The sequence below is a fragment of the Coturnix japonica genome, chromosome 7, assembly GCF_001577835.2.
Source record: "Coturnix japonica isolate 7356 chromosome 7, Coturnix japonica 2.1, whole genome shotgun sequence".
NCBI classification, from domain to species: Eukaryota; Metazoa; Chordata; class Aves; order Galliformes; family Phasianidae; genus Coturnix; species Coturnix japonica.
The window spans coordinates 29,084,671-29,106,068 of NC_029522.1; the positions used below are offsets into that span (position 1 = coordinate 29,084,671).

Genomic DNA, 21,398 nt, shown 5'->3' on the forward strand with positions numbered 1-21,398 from the left:
CTATCTGGGTGAGACTGAAACACAGAGCACACCAAACATACAGAAAACACTTAGCCATTGCTAACTCTTAATGTCATCCTTCAGACATTGCATAAACGCATTATTTCAGTGAAGAACTTCTGGATGTTTCTAGCGCTGGACAAACAAAAACAATGCAAAGCGCTGCTAGCTATTTCTACCAGGTACAATAAGAACATTGACATCCTGATTTCCATTTTTCACAATAAAGACATTAAGTATTTTTGCTAGTGCTAATAATTAAAATACCAGAAAGAAAAGAGGGGATATATATCAGTGCACAGAACTAATGTAATCTTTATCAAGATACACATTTACTTCTAAAGGGACAACTAAGAACACATCTCCTATTTCCTCAACAAGCTCACAAGACACTCTGTACAAAATCTTGTCTGCTTGAACCCCAGTAATATTGCAGAACTGAATGACTGAATGATTGAAGCCCTCTTCTTTTCTGGCATCCAAATGGTAAAGCAGCACATTTATTGGCAAGTTTATCACTTTACATGCAGCCCCAGAGAGGCAACAGTACGTATTTTGTCATGACATAGAGAAGATGGAAAATGGAGTGGCCGAAAAACAATTGGAAATACTTAAAAGATGTGAGATGGAAATGGGGTAATGTGAAAGCAAAATTTGAATTTGGGAATAGAGGGAAAAAGTCCTTGCAATAGAGAGATTTCTTGTGCAGAAGAGAAAAACTGAGCTGAGGTTTTAGAATAAAAGAAAGTCAAAGTTACTGTTTTTAAGATACAGGAGACAGGAAGTCAGTCTTCCCTGGTTCTTCTGCTGCAAATGTTACTGATTTGACAGTAGTTCTACTAAATCAAAATGCCTAGCTACGGATAGAAGTTTATGAGTGAACATCATTTCTTTTAATGCCTTTAAGTTCACAAAAAAGAAAAAAACAAACCAATTTATAATCAATAGGTATTAATTAATGGAAAAAATGAAAAGTGGTTTAATATCCCAACATATCAGAATATAATTTTTGGCAGCTCTTATTTCAAACTCCAAAGAGCTAACGACCCATCAGTGGCACAGAAACCATAGCCATTCTTCCTATTTCAATCCCTGAACACATTAGTTCTCAAAGACTCTAAAGCATGCGAAGATCTTTGATGTGATGGCCTCAAAATTCAAGGTTTACATGTAAGCTCCATAGTCCATAAAGTATTTTACGGTGTCTCTCTCGTTTTCCCTTGGATGCCACAACATTCTTCCTGAGTCTTTAGTTCCTGTACAAAACCTAGGCAGTAAGATGGTCTCCTTCCACCTCATTGCAGGTTATTTCCTGGTCACAAAGGTCAGCAGTGACTGACCAACACCCTGTAGTTTAGCACTTTAGAAAAAGGTCACAGATTTTGACATTCTAAATTTGAAATTGTAATTTTGACAATTCTCAACTATGGATAAACTCCTATATTTGTAGCAACAAAAATATCTAAGATATTTTGTCAGGAATATTAAATCAGTTAAATAAAATGTATTTCTGATGCTGCCTATCTAGGAAGTCAGAATAAAAGAAGAAAATAGTAAATAACTTTTTGAAATCTTTAAATATCAAACTGGTTTGATTATATACCCAGAATGTTGTACAATCATTATAATCTTCTTGCTGAAACTGTGCTATAATAAATATTAAAAAGTGTTGTATTTATCCATTTTGTTGGGTAATTAGCATTAAGTGCAGCAACATATTGGGAAACAGCAATTTAAAATGCCAAAAACTGCTACACTAGCATTGTGGACAGTCCTTTGGAGATTTCAAGCTGTACTCTGAATGCAAATTTTGATGGGCCATTAGTTTTCATTAATGATAGCTTGAGTATTTATGGAAGACAACTATGTACTGTACTTAGAACTGGGCAAATTGCCTAGATATATTTCATATATTAATGCTAATGTAATGAATGGTGTTACGGCAATTAGAAGACTGATGACTTGGAAAATTAAGGTGTATGTATCTGAAGTTTCCTGATTGAAGCAGCCCCTTCCATTTAACAATCACTTTCAGGGGAGTCACAGTTCCCACCACTTAAGATACTAGAAATGCTTTATGGTGCTTTTTTTTCTAAAGTTTGTTCAGGAAAAAAGAAAAAAAAAAAAATCAACACATCAGCCAATCACATAACATAAAGGTAGCGTGAATATATTTTGTCACTATGAACTAACAGGTTCTGTCAAAAATGAAATACTGCCTACCTATTTGATTGATAATATACCTTGAACACTGCATTATAAACAATTCCTGTTCAAAAGATATAGTTATAATATGCACATTCCCACTGAGAAGCTAATATATATGTGATTTTGTTGTACTGTTGATTTTTTTTAACATTAATTTCAATAGAAATAGCATTTATACACAGAATCATTCAGTATATGAGGTTACTATACTTCATATCATTAAGCATGACAGGAGAAACACCGACACCTACCACCATAGAACATTTCCTTTGAGATTTCTACCATGAATATTAATTGTTAAAAAAAAAAAAAAAAAGCAAACAACAAAACAAAACACCTATGCACAACAAATTACGTCTTCATTATAACAATCTACATCATATTCCTATTTTCTAATGAAGTTATTTGATTTTTGTCATTTTATGTAAACTATATTTCTGTGAGGAGCTGATGCAAAATGCACTTAAATATCTCTGACAGACAACTACACAGCTACCAGGAAAAGTGCAAAAATCAGATACGGAATATCATACTTTAAACTCAGGCAAACCTTAACACAAGCACAGAAAATATTTTTCTCATTCTCTTAATCTTGGAAAGTATATCGCTGTATCACACAGTAAAATCAGAGATTCTCTCATGAGGAACATCACAAGTTACCAAAACATTAAAAGTATTTGTTATCAGCTTGTAAATGGTGTCAGTAGTAGGTGTTAAAATTACGCAGGAAACAGAGGGCTGTGAATCAGAGAAGCTGATAAAAGATCAGAAGAAACTTCACAAGATTTAAACAAAACAAAATGAATCCTTAATATAGCAGCAGAAGAAAATTACCATTGACCAAATGTCAGATGGCAAACAGTGAGAGGTACTAAACAAATGCATTAATGCACATTTCTGAATAGCAATTTAATTAAAAATAGCTGCTGTTGCATTCACATGCACTTAATGCACTTCTGGAGCACCTTAGCAATATAAAAATGTAATGGGACAAATTAAATTTTATATGCATAAGGTCATGGAAAAATAGTAATTTTTGGCATATTAAAACGCTTCACTTACTAAAGGAATCTAACTTTCATTGTACATAAATCATGCATCAAAATATGTAGCAAAGGCACCAACCAAAAGACTAGGAATTCTGGAGCTTAGTCGATGGAAAAATAAAGATGACTGACACTTGAGCAGGAAAAAATAAATAAACGAAATAAAGTACAGAAAAAACATGAATTACATAACTTGTTTCCATTTCCTTTGAAGATAATCCTGAGAGCTACCTTGACATCAATATTTTTGATATTGCTTTTTCATGCCAAGAAAGGAATGTGCCTCTCATTCCCTCTGTATGTAACCAATAAAGGATCTAACAATAAGAAAATTACTTAAAGTCTAGACAGGACTAAACAACAGTAAATATCAGAAATAACCGCACTTAACTTCCAAACAATTTACAATGGTTATCTAGAAAAAAAATCTTCAGGAATGTGAACTGTAAGAACATAAAATGTCTTGTAAATTGTTAAAAGACCCATTAATTTTCTTTGCCTTCTATAAGGACTATGGCTATATCAGAACAGATTATAGTCACTTCACTAGCAAAGCAACTTCTCCTTTTTTTCTTGGTTTTAGCAGTTTAGCCCAAAAAAGCCTCTAATGATCAAAATCAACTGATCAATGTATTATGACTGAGGCACGACCACTCTAGATAACAAAAATACTGAACTCCCAACTCTTCTTTCTGCCTCAGTGGAAACATAAACCAACAGTATGACACAATAATATACATGACATATTAAATAAATAAAATTAAGCTGTCCAAAATACTAGTTTTACTTGGAGAAATACCTAATGCCAAAAACTTGATTTGTTTTCTATCTACCAATTCTTGTGTACAAGAAGCTAATGTAAATCTATCAGAACTTCAGCAATACAAAAGGCATCATGTGTTGCTACAGTATGTTCCACAACATAAAACCATACAAGAGAAATGAATAAGGAATTTCCACATCTTTCAATCAGTGCATACAATACTGTAAGCTACAGGCTACAGTGTATACTACAATACTTCAGTGTCTTATTGCAGTTTATCACATCTGTGGTTCCTAACTAAAAGACAAAACTAAAAAATGGAACAAACAGGAAAAATCATTATCAGTTTCAAGTAGGAATACTTGTCATCACTCAAAAATAAGGAATCCTTAACTACTACATAAAAGAATCATTGAATGGCCTGAGTTGGAAAGACCTCAAGGATCATCAAGTTCCAATTACCCTGCTACAGGCAAGGTTGCCAACTGCTAGATCAAGTACTAGATCAGGTTGCCCGGGATCCCATCCAACCTGGACTCAAGCATCTCCAAGGACAAGGTGTAACCTCTCTGGGCAGCCTGTTCCAATGTCTCACTACCCTGTCAGAGAAAAACTTCCCCCAGAACATAATCTAAATCTTTTCTCCTTTAGTTCAAAACCATTTGCCCTTGACATATCGCTACCCATGTAAAAAATTAATTTCCCAGTTTATAACCCCTTTGAAATACTGGATAGCAATCAGGAGGTCTCCCTAAAGCCTTTTCTCTTCTCCAAACTGAACTAGCCCAGGCCACCTTTGTAGGACAGGTTCTCCAGATCTCTGATCATTTCATGGTCCTCCTCTAGACTCCTTCCAAAAGCTTTATTTCTTTCCTCTGTTGGGGACCCAGACCTAGACACAACACTTCAGATGGGGCCTCACAAGAGCAGAGTAGAGGGAAAATCCCCACCCTTGGGCCACCTCCTGCTGGCCACCCTTCTAATGCAACCCAGGATACCGTTTGCCCTCTGGGCTGCATGCACACACTGCTGGCTTATGACATAAGCCAGTGTCCTACTTCACAGGGCTACTCTCAAGGACTTATTCTCCCAGTCTGCATATATAACAGGGATATGCTTATGCTTAATATATATGCTTAAAAGCTAAGCTGCAAAAGTACTTGCCTCTCCATACTGGCAAAAACTACTTTCACATAAACAAGCATGAAATATTTCTTCATATGATAGCTATAAACTCTTTATTCAATATCCCAGATGGACTGTCACTCTTGTAGCTTTTGTGAATCATGGATAAAGACTTGACACCATACATATTTCAGTGACAGTAAGAAAAAATATTCCTTACAACATTTCATATTAAAGACCTCCAGTAGCTCCCTGAAGTAAAGATCTATTCATTTAGTTTTGAATTACAATCTAATCAACGAAAGACAATTTTTCTGTATTAACATTCATAACTCCTTCTGACACAAAACTTGGTTTATGAATGTATACAGAGAAACTTTACCTCTCCAACTAATTTCAACAATATTTATGATTCAATACACGCTAAATATTTTCATAATAAAATTCTTCAAGCATTTACTGCTTTAAAATATGACTTAACGTACACAGTGTGTGTACAGTCTTAGATCATTTAAAGTAATCTTCAAAAGCACATGTGCATGGTTAATCAACTGGGCAAAACACTTTTTAAAGGAGACTAGCATTTGATGTGTCATCTATATCGACAAAAATCTAGATGTCAAAAGAATTTCTCAAAAGCATCCCAGAGCAATTAAAATCGGTTTGAATTAAATGAGTATGAAAATAAGGAAAGCAGTTAAAGGAAAAGCAGAAAGATTGCATTTGTATTTCTAGTGATCTTTGGAAGAATATAAACCACTAATTCTGAGTCAAGACATAATTTCTTAACACTTGGTATCCTAGTCCCAGTGAGGGCCAAGAGCCGTATAAGCACGTGAGAAATACAGTAAATTCTGTGACATATTCAATCTGAAATTTTAAGATCCATGTTTTGGAAATGGTTTTAATCTGAACTTCCTTCTTTTAAATTAATTACTTTTTATTATGTTTGTAATGTTTAAAAACCTTTGCATCCTGACATTTCTAATATGCAATGTTGAGAAATCAAAAGCTTTTTTTTTCAACCAACTCAGCACCAGAATATTACACAGCAGACATATGAAAATCCAACTCTTCCATTAGTGTAAACTTCTCTCACAAGAAGTTTCACATGGGCTGTATCACCTACGATAAAATAGTAAGGTTTTTTGTTTGTTTGTTTCCCCCCCCCCCCAAGTTTTTGTTGATTCATAATTAATTAGCAAGCAATTGTTTGAAAGTTATTGCTATTACCACTGGACTTACCCATTATGGTTAAAGCTGTGGCTTTTGGTAAATCTTCTTTCATTGAGTCTATTATTTCAAGATTACCACCATCCAGATTGCATCTATTAATGGTTCCATTTCCTGAACTGATCCAGTAAAGTTTGTTCTCCACATAATCTATCGATAAACCTGTAATTAATATATACAACTTTAACTTTGGCTTTATTACCTAACACAAACTTAGTATTAAGCTTTTTCCATAAAAGAGTGTATTCAAGAAAACGTATACATTTATACATGTAATTGCTATCCACCCAAACTTAAGAAATAAAAAAAAAACACAAATATATTTAGCCACTTAAAGTGAAAACATTTTTTCTTGAAACGTTTCTGCCTTTTATTTCTCCAAACATCTGCAGAAATGAATCAGTGACTGATGAAAGGACCATCTGGCAATGAGAAAGAACCCAAGTCCTTAGAGAGGTCATTAACTACTAAGAAATGTCAACCAGAACCCAACAATTTATTTTAAACTTATGAACACTCAGACTTAAAAAAAGAACAACAAAAGACAACAAACAAACTTTTTTGTGTGTGTTTAAGGACTACAAAGAGTATATTCTCTACATGCACAGTTCACTTCTTAAAATGCTGAAAAAAAAATCAACAGTACCACAACTTAATGCCAATAAGCAATAAACTTTCAGTACACATTTTAATTTGGTTTCATAGTAAACAAATATCATGATCAACTCTTCGGAGTTAGATGCAAGAAAACTTAGAAATACTTGCAAAAAACCCACTAAATAAAGCAAACATAAGTTTCTAAAAGAAACAAAGAATTAAAAGATAACACATTTCATATACTCTAATCTTTTAGAAATCTTGAAGAAAATGCAGGAATGAATTTTCCACTGAGAAATATGTTTGGCATTGTGACAATACATACCAAAATAACGTGCTTTTGTACTAGACTTTTCCCAGAACTCACGTTAAGCATTCAACATAAAAATGCCACCAAAAAAACCTGTATTTCACTACAAAAGTCAGCATCCAGAAACTGCACAGCCTTTGTGCATGTTTTTTATCACTGTGACATACTATGACAAAGTGTTCAAAGATAACGTTTATATTAAAGTACTGTAGAATAAAAAACAAACAAATAATATTTACCAACAGGATCTTTTTGATTCTGAAAGAGAATTTTGCTGTTGCTTCCATCCATGTTAGCCATGTTAATTGTGTTTCCATCAGTCCAATAGAGCTTACTGAAGAAAATAAACATATTAAAAATGTCGCTCTGTGTACACAGCAGTTTTAATGCACCAGCAGAGAAAACACATTCATAAACTTAGAATTATGTAATTAAGTAATAAGCATAGGATTTTATTAAAAACAGGCTTTGATGGAGAATAAATATTCAATTGAGAAATTATCAGCAAAATCTTTTAAATGAATAAATCTAATTCCAGCTTGAAAGAAAACAGAATCAAAGACATCTTACCCTTTTACTGGGTGAACTGCAAGACACTGAGGTTTATCAATTCCATGGATGATTGAGGTTTTTAAGGAACCATCTAAACGTGCCACATTAATTTGCGTTTCATCAAATTCTGAACTAATCCAGTATAAGTTACGTGATATCCAATCCACTGCAAGACCTCTGATGCTCTGAATATCTGTAAAAAATGGACAGCAATGCTATTGATATTTTTTCTAGACTACTCTTTCTTTGAGAAAAAGATACTATTTATCCTACTTTGTTTTAAACCAAATTCATGGAATATTCTAAGTTACGTTTTTAAAATGATTGCCAACAATGAATAATCATATTTTCCACTTCAGCTTGATACAACTGAAGCAACACAGAAACAGTATTAAATCCAAGAAATTCTCCTGAAAATTTACCATAAATCCTATTGTCCAAAAATCACTATCAGACAGATGCTGTGTTGTTGTAGTGCATTTTTCTAACTGAGCATTTATTACTCACTTCTAGAGGATTTTTAAAAGACAACAATGTAGAACATGTTAGCTTCAACTACTAAGTTTAAAGATCACACTTCAGAAATATAAACACTAGAAGAAAAATCTCGATACTACTTTAAGTCATACTTAATGTACGTAAGATTAAGAGACTTCCTAAAACAAAGCTATTATTTAGTTTAAAAGCCTACTTCTTTCCTTATTGCCAGACAGGCTCTATACAGAATGTGTTCGTATATATATATATATATTTTTTGTATTTCTGAAGCTGATATCTAATGTTGCTTTGATGATTTTAACTTAGGATTTGAATGAGAAGGAAACGAAGCAACAAACATCTTAGGCTTGAAGCTTCACCAAAGATGCAAGAAATCTGCTTGTATTCACAGATAAAGGCATAAACTGTAGTAAATCGAGAGCCACTGGAAGAATTTAGTGTTGTTATTGAACATATCATACTGAATATAAACTTCAAAACAGGAAAAAATGATGAAAAAAAATCTGAAATAATGTATTATACGGTCTGCATTGCCCAACACAGGCAGCTCTACCCAGAATCTATCACAAATAATTTCTATTAAATGTGCAACAGCTTTCATGGGACATCTATGGATTAACAAGAATAGGCTCTGTAGCATTTAGAAAAAGCATGATTACTGGAAGGAGCCAAATTGTGACAGTAGGTAGTATTAGTAGATCATGAGTAAGATGCGGTTAATGAGATTGCTTCATAATTCTCTTTGCATATAACAGCCTTCCTTAATAAGATATTGATTCAAAATGATAATATTTGCCTTAGAAGCTGCGTATAACATCACTGCTTAACATCTAGATAGCAAAATGTTGATCTGCCTTGGCACATTCCTTCATATTGTCCAGCATCTTGAGGAGGAAGGCCAAGGATGATTTCATTACAGTTAATAGTTTGTAGACTATCATCAACTTAATTTAGTTGTGGTGACTGACAGTTATTGCTGCTGACAAACTAACATGGATGTTGCTACAGACTAGCCACATATATTTAAGGTTAAGTGGTTAGTGTACATTAGGAACATCACAAATTTGACCCATTTGAAACTTATCCCCAACATTTTTATTTTTTGGTTGGAAGAACTGAAAAACCGAGGATTTCATATTCTTTAAAAGATTCAACTACGACTTCAGTATATTTGTGACAGTGGCACGAGACTTCATCCAACTGGTGTCCCACAGGTACACTCTTATAAAGCTGAAGATCTTACGAGAAGTATAAAAATGACTGTTAGCAAATAAGATCATTTATGCATGTTAAGTAGTCTTTAAAATGTCAGAATGTGGTAATTTTGTAAGTTTTATCTATGATAAATTACACCTTTCATAAATATGATTAAAATTACTCCACAGCAGAAGATAACATCAATTAAAATAGATGAAATTATGAAATAATGCTAGATAATAGTTAAAGAATATAATAATAATGTTGAGAGAAACACAAGTCAGTTTCATTAAGCTTCCTTATGATTCTTGACAGTTTTTCCCAAATTCTCGCTATATTATTTACATAGTTAAACAATGATGTAATTTTAATATTATTTAAAAAACAAAGACAATTGTTATATCTGCCCCCCCCAAAAAATATAATAATAAAAATACAATTGTACATTTAAAAATAAACTAGAATTCTGAACAATTTTTTCCCTATTATTTACATGCATTATGCAATGTCAAGGCAAAGTATACCTAACAAGAATTTGAACACATTTACATAAGCAAATTTAAAACACACAAACATTAACCCAGTATTCTTTTAAATTCAGTATTACGTTACTTACCTCTTGAAATAATAGTTTCTAAACCAGTGCCATTAATGAAGGCACGCTTGATGGTTTGTGTTTTCACATCAGTCCAATACAACCGCTCCTCAACAGCATCAAAGTCTATGACCGTCACATCATCAATGTCAGGAACAGTGAAGGCTGTAATGAAGTTGAAGTAGGGATTGTCTATGTCCACTCCTCTTATTTCTGAACGTCTTGCATAAAGAAGAAATTTCTTCCTTTCTGTTAGAAGATAGGGAAAAAAAAAAAAAAAGAAAAAAAAATCACCTCATCTTTTTCACATAATTGCTAAAAAAAGTAAACGTCATTCATTTGCAAATGTGTAAATAAAATTTGTATGAATGATTTATCAACTCCAGGAAAACTGCACTTAGCGTTACTTGAGAAATAAATTATGTTACAGAGCATAAAAATAACAGGAAAAATGTATTAGTTCTGGGTACAGGACAGGATGTTTCTATGCTATTAAATCAATACAATCTAACAGAGGTGTAAGGGAAGAGTTTAACTTTCTAATTTCTTATCCTAATAAAAAATAAATTTCATTTGAATATCATAACAGATGCTCAGAATATCATCCCAGATATTTGGTATTCCCAAGGGGAGCAGACTGTCACTGTAACTGAAAGTTTGGCACATAAAACTCAGTAAAAAAAATAAATAAAAAAAAATCAGAATCTAAGTGTAGGCAGGAAAAGGCAAAGGGTCAGGAAAAAGAAAACTCAGCAATTAAAACTTCCAATAATTGATTAATTAAAAAAAATAAAAAATTAAAGAAAATAAAAGCAAAACAGAACACTACTTTTTATCTCAGAAGTCTAAATTGTTGAAGCAAAGGTCTGTGTATAAACTGTGAAGGTAACTTCATTACCACAATCTTCTTGATGCAATATAACATTTTGTCTTGAGTTTTCCTTAACATTATTGAACAGCACTGATTAAAGTAATGCTTTACAGGGTCTTAAAAGATAGTGGACAAATTTTCTTGATATTTCTAGGGATTTAAAAATAAAGTACTTATTAATATATGTGAAGCTCCTCTTCAAGGCTATATGTCTAACTTTTCCTTTCCATATTACGTAGGATGTTCCAAAAGTAATGCCTCCTATTTATTTCTGTGGAAACTACAACAGATACAGTGAGCACAGTGTCACGGTTGACACACAGTAACAAGTGATGGAGAGAGTTCTCACCTAAAAAGCACTAGTTTTCAAAACAGTCACCAACATTAGCTGATTTGTGCAAATGAGTTTGTAAAAATGTTCTTTATCTAGAGGTGCGATAGCTACGCATGACCATCCAGAGCATGGCTTATCTTTCACACTGCTGTCGCCTCTGCTGAAACACATCATCCACTGCCTCACTGTGCTCATTTCCACTCTTTGGTCTTCATAAGCATTCAGCAAGGATTGATGAACGTCAGTGGGTGCCATTTTTTTCTGCAGAGGACTTCAGTGACACATTTTTGCTCCATGTGCACTTCCATGTCAGACTCTGTTCTGTCAGACTGCCCTTTGCTGATATCCATGGCACAGCAACAAAATGCAATGGAATACAGGTGACAAAGTTCAGCTTTTACCACCATACCACCAATACCAGCCTCTGATGCTGTGGGCCAACATCATAAAATAGGAAGCATTACTTTTGTAGCAGACCTAGTTTTTTTTTTTTATTTTCTTAATCCTTGAAAGTGATGCACAGAAAATTTTAGTAGAACAGACAGGTTTAAGCTTTTAAGTATATTCTTGCTATTCAAGTTACTTGACTCATCACTTTCTGATAATGAACCCTACACTATAAATATTTCTGTTAAATTCTGCTAACATATCATACATACAATCAATAGATAAAATGACCATGGTAATCAATACCTAAGTTACATATACCCCATATATATTGACTGTAAGTTATCACTTCCCAAAAAGAAGATGCCCCTTTTAAAAATCTATGATTAAAATGCTCTGTAGAGACTATTTCCAAGGCTATTTTAGTTTGACAAGTTCAAACGCTTAATATAACTGTCAGGTCACAGGAGAAAAACTTACCATAACACGTTTTCTTGTCTAAAGAAAGTTTCATCAGATGTGGACATGCACATGCAGCACTTCTGTTATGATTGATCAGACACATGTGAGAACACGGACCTCTGCCCTCATTAGCAGCACATGGATTTGAAGCTAAAATTGTATAATGAAATACACAAAATATAAATACAACCTTCAGAACTAGTCATCTTTCTTGCAACACTGCATTTCTTTTCATTATCTTATGACTATCACTGTAGTTATCCTAATTTGCTTCACTTGATTTTCACTGGAAACAAATGACAAGATTCCATAAGAAGTTTTAGTTCATTAACAGTTCAACTTTTTTTAACAAGAATTTTGCTATCACAACTCTAAGAAACACTTTATTCACCTATATCTGAAGGAAAACAATAAAGATAAATAAACATTTATGGGAAATGCAATCAGATATCAAGATGTACATCCCAATACTAAAAACAGCTTGTAGCTACTTAAGGTCTAATCTTTATGACTGACCCCTCCTTCAAATTTCTCACTGAAATGTATAGCTGTTTAACATTTAAAAAGCTAACTGCTCAAAGTGTGATTATTGTAATATTTACATAATTTGATTATGTTATTCACTATTGTATCTCTTCTCTTGGTATACCAGAGAGAGCAAAAGCCTTATTCAGAATTTTCTTTAACATTCCTTGTTAAGGACAGTCAAGAGGTAAATGAAACTGCAACTGTACTTAGTTAGTTGCTGCTTCTAAAAATTACAGAAAGCTATATTAGAATCTTCTGCCAACTCAGCAATAATTGCTAGTGATGCAATTTTTGTGACATTAAAATTTGATTGCAAAAGGTCCTACTTTAACTACCATGCTCTTAACGTTGTCTCAGTAGCTAGTGTAAGGTACATCTTCTGTCAGATCTTTGCAAGATAGTTAGAAAGTTCGAATATTCTGTTTGAAGAATCACTAAGACTACGATGCATGAACTTTAATACCTTTTCCCAGACAAATAATAAAATAGACAGACTTTTTAATTTATGCCACCACCAAAACTATCATTGTAACTTCCTGATGCTGGGGGATTTTTATTTATTTTTTTTCCATAGAATCATTGAATAGCTTGAGTTAAAAAGGCCTACAATGCTCATCCAGTTCCAACCCCCTGCTATGTGCAGGGTTACCAACCAGCAGACCAGGCTGCCCAGAGCCACATCCAGTCTGGCCTTGAATGCCTGCAGGGATGGGGCATCCACAGCCCCCTTGGGCAACCTGCTCCTGTGCGTTACCACCCTCTGTGTGAAAAACTTCCTCCTATCATCTTACCTAAAACTCTCATCTTAGTTTAAAACCATACACCCTTGTCCTATTGCTATCCACCCTTGTAAACAGTCATACCTTCTCCTATTTATATGCTCCCTTCAAATACCGCAAGGCCACAATGAGCTCCCCCTGGAGTCTTCTCTTCATGCTAAACAATCCCAGTTCCCTCAACCTTTCCACATAGGAGAGGTGCCCCAGCAACTTTGCTTTTGCTTTGTGTCGTAAAGTGGTCCTTTTAAGTAAGAAATTAATTTTGCAACCTATTCATACCATTAAAATGTAAGCAACTGTACACTCCTAATCAGGAGGCATGGAATAAAAAAACACATTGGTATAATGAAGACATAAGCAGCACTGAAGTGTCAAGCCGGGTCTGTGAAGTGAATTTCAGTGAATTCAATGCTCCCCTTTTGATTTGATCCACTTACTACACCAGTGAAAAACCTAATATGAAAAGATAATTTGAAATGCATAATTATTTTTACTTTGTTCAAAGGAAAAAAATCTTTCCTAAGAGTCGTTTTTATTTCAAGCAACTTTATGCCATTCTCCTCTAAACAAGATGTGCTGAAATTGCTTTTAAGAGCATAAAGCGAAATGACTGGGGACAATGCTCAGAGAAAGTAGTGAAACTACTCTTGTAATCCTCATTCATTACTGCACATATACAGTTCCACAGTGTTCCTATAGAGACATTTCAAACATGAATGGGAAAAGCAGTATTTTTTCCTATTTCCAAAAATGAAAAGAAAAATAACAACAAAAAAGCAACACAGAAAATTAGCAGTGATGAAAAGGGAAGTGAAAAGAACGGGCTTGTCAAGTCAAATTTCTAATTAACAAAATCAATTAGTTTGGAATATATTTCTTTAATTCTGCACCAGCCAACAATACAATAATTACCTAACAAGACTGATTCTTGAATTTCCTTGGGAAATAGCTCACACTCAAACACTAAAATCAGATGGCAAACTAAAACTAGCCTCACTAAACCATTTGCCTCTCTCATCAAGGCATGCTTCCTTAGATTGATCTACATCACTTGAATCCTTTAATTACTTGTCTGACCAGAACTACAGGAGGAATGAAATTCTCAAAGCCTCAGATTAATGGACTCCTTAAATTCTATCCAATTATTTTTATTATTCTATCATAAAGCCACAATCTTGTACACTTCTATGACGAGTTTCTTATCATCACTAGCAGCTTTCTCCCAGGCTTTTCCATTTCTCCTCCTGTTCCAAAGCTTAGTGGGGAGGGGGGGAAGGACATCTTACATCCTCTCTTTAATCACTTCTGCATTTCTGACAGGACAGCTGGGTCAACCAGCATAAAAACATTTAGATTTAGTAATGAGTTAATAGCTCCTTTGACTGCTAATGAACTATAAATTCCCTTTTATCTTTATGTCATGACTATATTTGTCTTTTCCAAAAATTTTAATATAAAGATTTTTAATTTATCATCACCATTGTTTCTCTTGTAACTATAGCAATTATGTGGAAAAAATTGGGGCTGTGAAGTGGAACAGGGGTGAAGGAACTCATATTTTACAAATGTGAACCTAAAAAAAATAAATTGAAATTATGAAGGTTCCACAAGCCCTTCAGGATTAAAGTTAATGGTTAATGGGCTATTCACATTAATAAATCATCTGTCTCAGGAAATAAGTAATCAAAATCGAGATTTAGGGTTTTGACAATATTGTAAAGTATGTCATAAAAACACATATTGTAAGAGATCTCAGGAGAGTTGCTCTTCAAGAATGCCATTTAAATAGAATACCATACAGGATAAAAATAAAAAGGAATACTAGTTATTGATCATCAAATCACTTAGGTTGGAAAAGAACTTAAAGTCCAACTATCCAAGATCACTAAATCCAACTACTATCCAATTGGCAGAATTATGGTTAAAGTGTTCTAACAGTCTGTGTACTATTAGTCCACACCAAAATTTATGTATTTTATACTGTATGTCACCACAATCTAAAAATGATGTAAACCAGCACAGCTATGTATTCCTTTCATGTTCATACTGCTTTCTCTGAGTAACTGCTAAGTCCATTCTTTACTTTTTAATAAAAATTAATTTAAAAATTAATTCTCTTGAAGTCAAACAGGTGTACAGTAGGCTCAGCTACCAAAACTTTCTCTTTAATTTCCCTCTGCTAGCTCTGATCCTTCCTTCTAATTCTATTGCAAATAACCATATAGCCAATCCTTACTTCCCTTCTCCACGCCACCTAGGATTTCACAGGCTTCCATCACACAGAAGCCTATCTATAAGCTCTATTTTGAGAAGCAGCATTTTACCTGTCTTCATGCAAAAATCTTTCCCACACTCTCAATCAGTCTGTCAAGAATTCTCAGAATCTCTCATATGACCTGCTTGAAGTATTTAAGATGTGGGAGTGCTATGGATTTATAGAGCATCACAGTGCACTATTTGTGGTTCTTTACTCCCTTACTAATCCTTTTCACCAAACTATTATTTTCCTTTTGATGACTGCAATGCACAGAACTGCATTTTGCATCCAACTGGACAGCCTTTTGCATTATTTAATTGCTTTACACTTCTGATTGCTTACCAATCTAGTCCTCTTACAGTACTGCACACAGTTATATGTCACTCTTCATGTCTTCTTGAATGCTGTCTAAATCATTAAACAAACTTTTCTTGACCATTAACCCTTAAATAGCTCCAGATGTTCTACTACCAGTTGACAACCGACAGATTACCCTGACAGCCTATGAATATGCATTCACTGTGGACCAACTTATCCTCCATATTAGCCTCTAATTGAAGACTTACCTCTCTGGTAACATGTTTCAGCTAGATTTTTTTTTTTTTTTAACCCTTCTACTTGAAAGACACACAGAATCATAGAATTGCTCTGCTTAGAAAGATTATCAAGATTAAAGATTATCAAGTCCAACTGCAGAACATGACTAAGTACGTGAGTAAATTCTTCCTATACTTTCAAATATATGCACTTATATCAAAATGATACTTCTAAATTGCTGACAGTCTACTTTCTATCTTATTTAACACCAGTTATAGATCTAAGCCTCTGTTCACTGTCAATACTTCTTGTAACAGTAGTTCAGGGATCCTTCCGCTGTACATGGTCAAGTTAAAATACCTGTTTGTATCCAATTAATTCAGCATTAGTCATTAGAATTTGCAAGCTAAGAACTGATCAGAAAATGCATTACTTCTAAAATACATGTTTTTTGCCTAAATTAATTATTTTAAATTCACATTTAATTGCTGAAAGAAATTAGCATACCACAGAATATGTTCATATCATTTATACATTTGCCATGAAGCAGAATAGACAACAAGAAATGCGAGTAGCTTTAAAGTTGGCTCGGTTCTTCACGATGCTATACTACATAAATTATGATAGATTTACGGCAGTTCTCAAGGTCTTGTTAACAGATCTCTATGTTTCTCCTTCCTCCCACCCATACCCAGCTTAGCCAACCAAGAGATTGGGTTTCATTTAAAGCTAAATGAAAATCAGGCTGTTCACATTTACAAGTAAAAATTTCACATTTCCCTTTCAAACAGAAGTCTGCAAGAAAGCTGGCAGCTACAGGAGAGTACACAGTTTGAGATGAAAGAGTGCAACAAAAAAAGAAGCCAAACATGAAAAGAGAAAACTAAAATTAATGATACTAGCTTAACATCAGGAACGCAAAGTACATGACGTGCCTGACTTTCAACAAGCATACTGATATACTAAGCAGATAAGAAACGCAGATGTAAAGGAATAGAAAACTGTGCAATAACAGGGCACAAACCATAAAGAAAAACCCAAAAGCAGTGGTATTTTTAGGCAGTGGCTGCTGTGCGTTAGAATAAACCTCACAAAAATTAGAAATTTACTGTTAAAGTAAGATAAAAGGGAGGGATTCTCTCCATTTTGGAATTCTAATCTGCATGCAATCTTGTTTCATTTACTGTATGTTGCTACAAATTCAGAAGACTAATTAAGATAGAATCCAGTAACATAACAATATTCCTCTAGCTGTAATAAAATTTCACTTAACATCCAGTGGATGTGTAGAAAAAAATTGCTTCTATTGAAAGATCATTATTTAAATCATACTCCACAGGCCAATGATAAATCGGAATATGGTGTACTCTAAATCATAAAATAAAATCTGCAGCTTCATAACTTGTTATTTCTTGATACTGTAAAATTACAGTTTAAAACTTCTACAGCTCATACCTTTGCTTAGGGCAAGATATCAGTGACTATGGAATGCTGAATAGCATCACCCTAGGTATCTAAAGTCTCCCCCCTAAAGTCAGATAATCTCACAAGACGTTGCCTGGCCCCAGTCCCAGCAGAAAATACCTGTGTTTGTTTTTTGTTTTTTTTTTTTACCTTACAGAAAGAAAAGGCTAAAAGAAACTCTTCTGTTATCATGAAAACACTGAATATAGGACACAGGTCCTCAGACACCAAAGTGTAGAAAGTGACTAATTAAAAAGCATAGCAAAAACCCAGCAATTTCAAGTGATACACAGGTGAATGCTCCTTAAAAATGTATCTTAATATACTGAGTAAAACATTCTAAGAAACTGATGCAAGTTTCATATGAGTTTTTATTGCCACTAACTTTCTGGAACGAGTATTGAAATTTATCCAGAGACCACACAACATTCTGTGACTACTTGCCTTCACCCTCCCGTGGTATTTTTCCTTCCCTATATTTACATGGAAATTAATCATAGAACGGCTTGGGTTGGAAAGGACCTAAAGAATCATCAAGATCCAACCCCTCTGCCGCACGTAGGGCCACCAACTTCCATATCTAACACTAGACAAGGCTGCCAAGGGCCCCATCCAACCTGGCCTTGAACACCTCCAAGGAGAAGGCATCCACAATTCGAGTCACTATCCTTTTAAAAATTCAGATAGTATATTTACTAATAAAAGTTACATACACAGTTTACTTCACAGAAAAATTCACCTTCCCTTAGAGGCATAGGACAGCCAACAGATGTTTGCTTTTATTAGATCAACTCCTTCAGTTTAAAACAATATTAACTTGGAAACTTTTAAATCATATACTGCTCTTCATTTCTATCAGATCAAGAACAAGATTCCAAATGGGCCATAATTACAGACAGCAATCTCAATCTCACACTGTCTCTAGTTTGAATAAAGATTCCTTGAGCACCCAAGTAACACCCATGCTGAAAATAACATTTAAGTAAAAATAAACAGTTAAAGGCAAATCAATATGCATATATTGTGATATGTATATTATTTTTTCCCTCTCATGAATAACAGTTGTTCAAATGTCACCTTGAGGTTGACGACTTGGGTGATATATCTGAAGATCGAAGGGCTGAGCACTTGTTTTTTGTATAACGCTGACATTCTGGCCAGTCCATTTATTGGCTTTTGCAAGCGTATTGGTCCGCCAATCTGTCCAATATACTTCGCTCCCATACAAAGAAACAGCAAAGGGGTGAGAAAGATATTCATGACCCCGTATAATCTCTATCATGCCGGTTCCATCATATAATGCAGAATAAATGGCATCTGATCTACAAGATAAAGCCAAACTTCAGATTATATGAAAATAAAAGACACCACAGAACCATCATGACACCATGGAGCAAGATGTTTTAAGACCTTGCCCTTACACTGGTAAGACCAAAAAGAAGTTTAGAGAGCAAACATCAGCTTCAGGCTTGATTTAGTTCACCTTAATTTTCTAACTAGGATGTGAAATGTTTTGCCTGTGCAGTGCTTTTAAAAGTCAAATTTAATTTCACAATGTGAAAATGCAGCAGGGAAGTTTCCATTCAGATGAACCTAAGGGAAAGAAACACTGAATTGCTTAGGTCTTCTGTGTATTGGTGTCATTGACTAACAGTCAACTATTTTTTTTAAGTCACGGAAAACCAGGGGCCAGGAATACAGCTGGCAGGGCAGAAGACTCACTATCCAGGCCACATTCCACTGCCCCAGAGTAAGGGAAACAGAACAAAACCCAGTGGTATCAATCAGATTCAGCCAACAGTCCAGTTCGTCAGACATATTTCTGGTGATGAGACAGGAAAGGAAGTCAGTTGTGGGTTAAGGTCTGGATAAACAGGGTCTGCCAACAGGCAGTGCTGTGGTTAGGCTGAAGTGGGCACATGGGTACAAGCAGGACATGCAGAGGTAGTTCCTGGGAAGTCTGGTCATGGCCATTATGATCTGCTAATGCACTCAGGGCCCTGACTGTAGGTAATTTGAAGACCTTTCTTTTTTTCCTCAGGAAAAGAGGTGGAATTTCTCATAGAACCTTTCGTAATTAAACCCAATGTATTCATCCACTAGTTATGAAATGTACTTCCACAAAGCCGTATATTGACAAAATCTCATAGTCAACAACTATCCACCAAAAACTGTAGAGGACAAATAACTGAAACAGAAATTATTTATAATAGCAATGCAATGAAAGAAATGCACATAAGATCCATTTGCACGCAAGACTCTTTATGTACATATAGCACATAGCCATATTGCACTTACAATGTAGTTCACATTTCTATATCTAAGAATGAGGATTTATAAAGTAAATAACCAAGAACACTGTTATTACTTTACCTGGCATCTGTCCATACTATTCTTTTTTCAAAGTGATCCACTGTAAGGCCGTTAGGCCAGGCTCCAGTATCCATATCTTTATATATGATCTTTCTTTCTGCTCCGCTCATAGAAGCAGATTCAATGCGAGGAAAATTTGCATCCCAGTCTGTCCAAAATAGAATTCTAGTGAGAGGAAAATAAAACAGATATAATAACATATTTGAAGCATGTGAGAGAATTTTAAATGGTTTAACAAACAAATAAATAAATAGGAAAGAAGATACAATTATATTTTTTAAATTAAATGAAAACAACATTCTATTTAGTGCTTGTGAACAGCAGTACACACTACATGTTGCACAAGGGCACAAAATGGGCCAGTTACCACCATCCACATTGAAAAAATAAAAAATCAAAGGAAAAAATATCACACAATGAGAGAAAGTATTTTGTAAACAAATAGTATCTTTTGATTTACCCTTTCTTAACACTTATGGTGCCCACACTACATTGTAACAGCTGGTATTTCACTTATATGCTTTCAAAAATTACAAACAAGTTAAGATATTATAATTCACAAAAACGGTAATAAAGCAATCTTGCATTTAAACCTCTATATTTAAAATATATTTAAAATATTTAATCATTTTACAATTACCCATATCTGGGATCCAAAGCAATAGCTCTTGGATGTTCCATAGCTCCTGCTATTAACGTTGTTCGCAAAGTACCATCTAGCTTTGCAACTTCTATTTGGTCCAGATTGCTGTCTATCCAGTATATGTTTCCTGCAATCCAGTCTACAGTAAGACCTTCAGGTGTGGCCAGACCATGTTGTACTACCACCTCAATGGCACTTACACCTCAAAAAGAGAGAGAGAGTCTTAAAAAAAACTAATATAGAGTCTAATAAAGTGTACATAGACATACAAGTGTATCATACGCTCTTGGAGTAAATCCTCAATTCATCTGATGGATATCCATAAGCTTTCATTCCACATGACATTTTGTCTTTGCTAAAGTAATAGACTACTGTAAATAACCATACTGCTTGCACTGCATAAATAAACTTCATTCTATAGAAATAGAGAAGTTTTATTCCTTGATGGTTTACTAAGTAGAGCCCTAGAAATTCCAATGAAGGAACAATCTCACATGGAGTCCCACTGCTGACATACCCATGCCCTGTTATTAGGGACCAATTTTGCACTGTCTGTGAAGGATGTGCTCATGCTCTGTTCTCTAATGAAAATAACAGACAAAACTTATGCAGATCTACTTTCATTTTTAATTCAATCAA

General features: G+C 34.3%; 1 protein-coding gene across 8 annotated transcripts in view; it reads right to left on the bottom strand.

Moving 5' to 3' along the window:
• Window positions 1-21,398, bottom strand: part of LRP1B (LDL receptor related protein 1B) — a 547,576-nt gene that overhangs the window by 128,052 nt on the left and 398,126 nt on the right. For all 8 annotated transcript variants that reach the window (XM_015869154.2, XM_015869156.2, XM_015869155.2 and 5 more), the window contains 8 exons: window positions 20,757-20,961; window positions 20,117-20,281; window positions 18,821-19,065; window positions 12,197-12,328; window positions 10,146-10,373; window positions 7,853-8,027; window positions 7,522-7,616; window positions 6,388-6,537 (listed from right to left, as the gene is read on the bottom strand). In XM_015869154.2, the coding sequence (XP_015724640.1) occupies window positions 6,388-6,537; window positions 7,522-7,616; window positions 7,853-8,027; window positions 10,146-10,373; window positions 12,197-12,328; window positions 18,821-19,065; window positions 20,117-20,281; window positions 20,757-20,961 (1,395 nt within the window). The remainder of the gene's footprint in view (window positions 1-6,387; window positions 6,538-7,521; window positions 7,617-7,852; window positions 8,028-10,145; window positions 10,374-12,196; window positions 12,329-18,820; window positions 19,066-20,116; window positions 20,282-20,756; window positions 20,962-21,398) is intronic.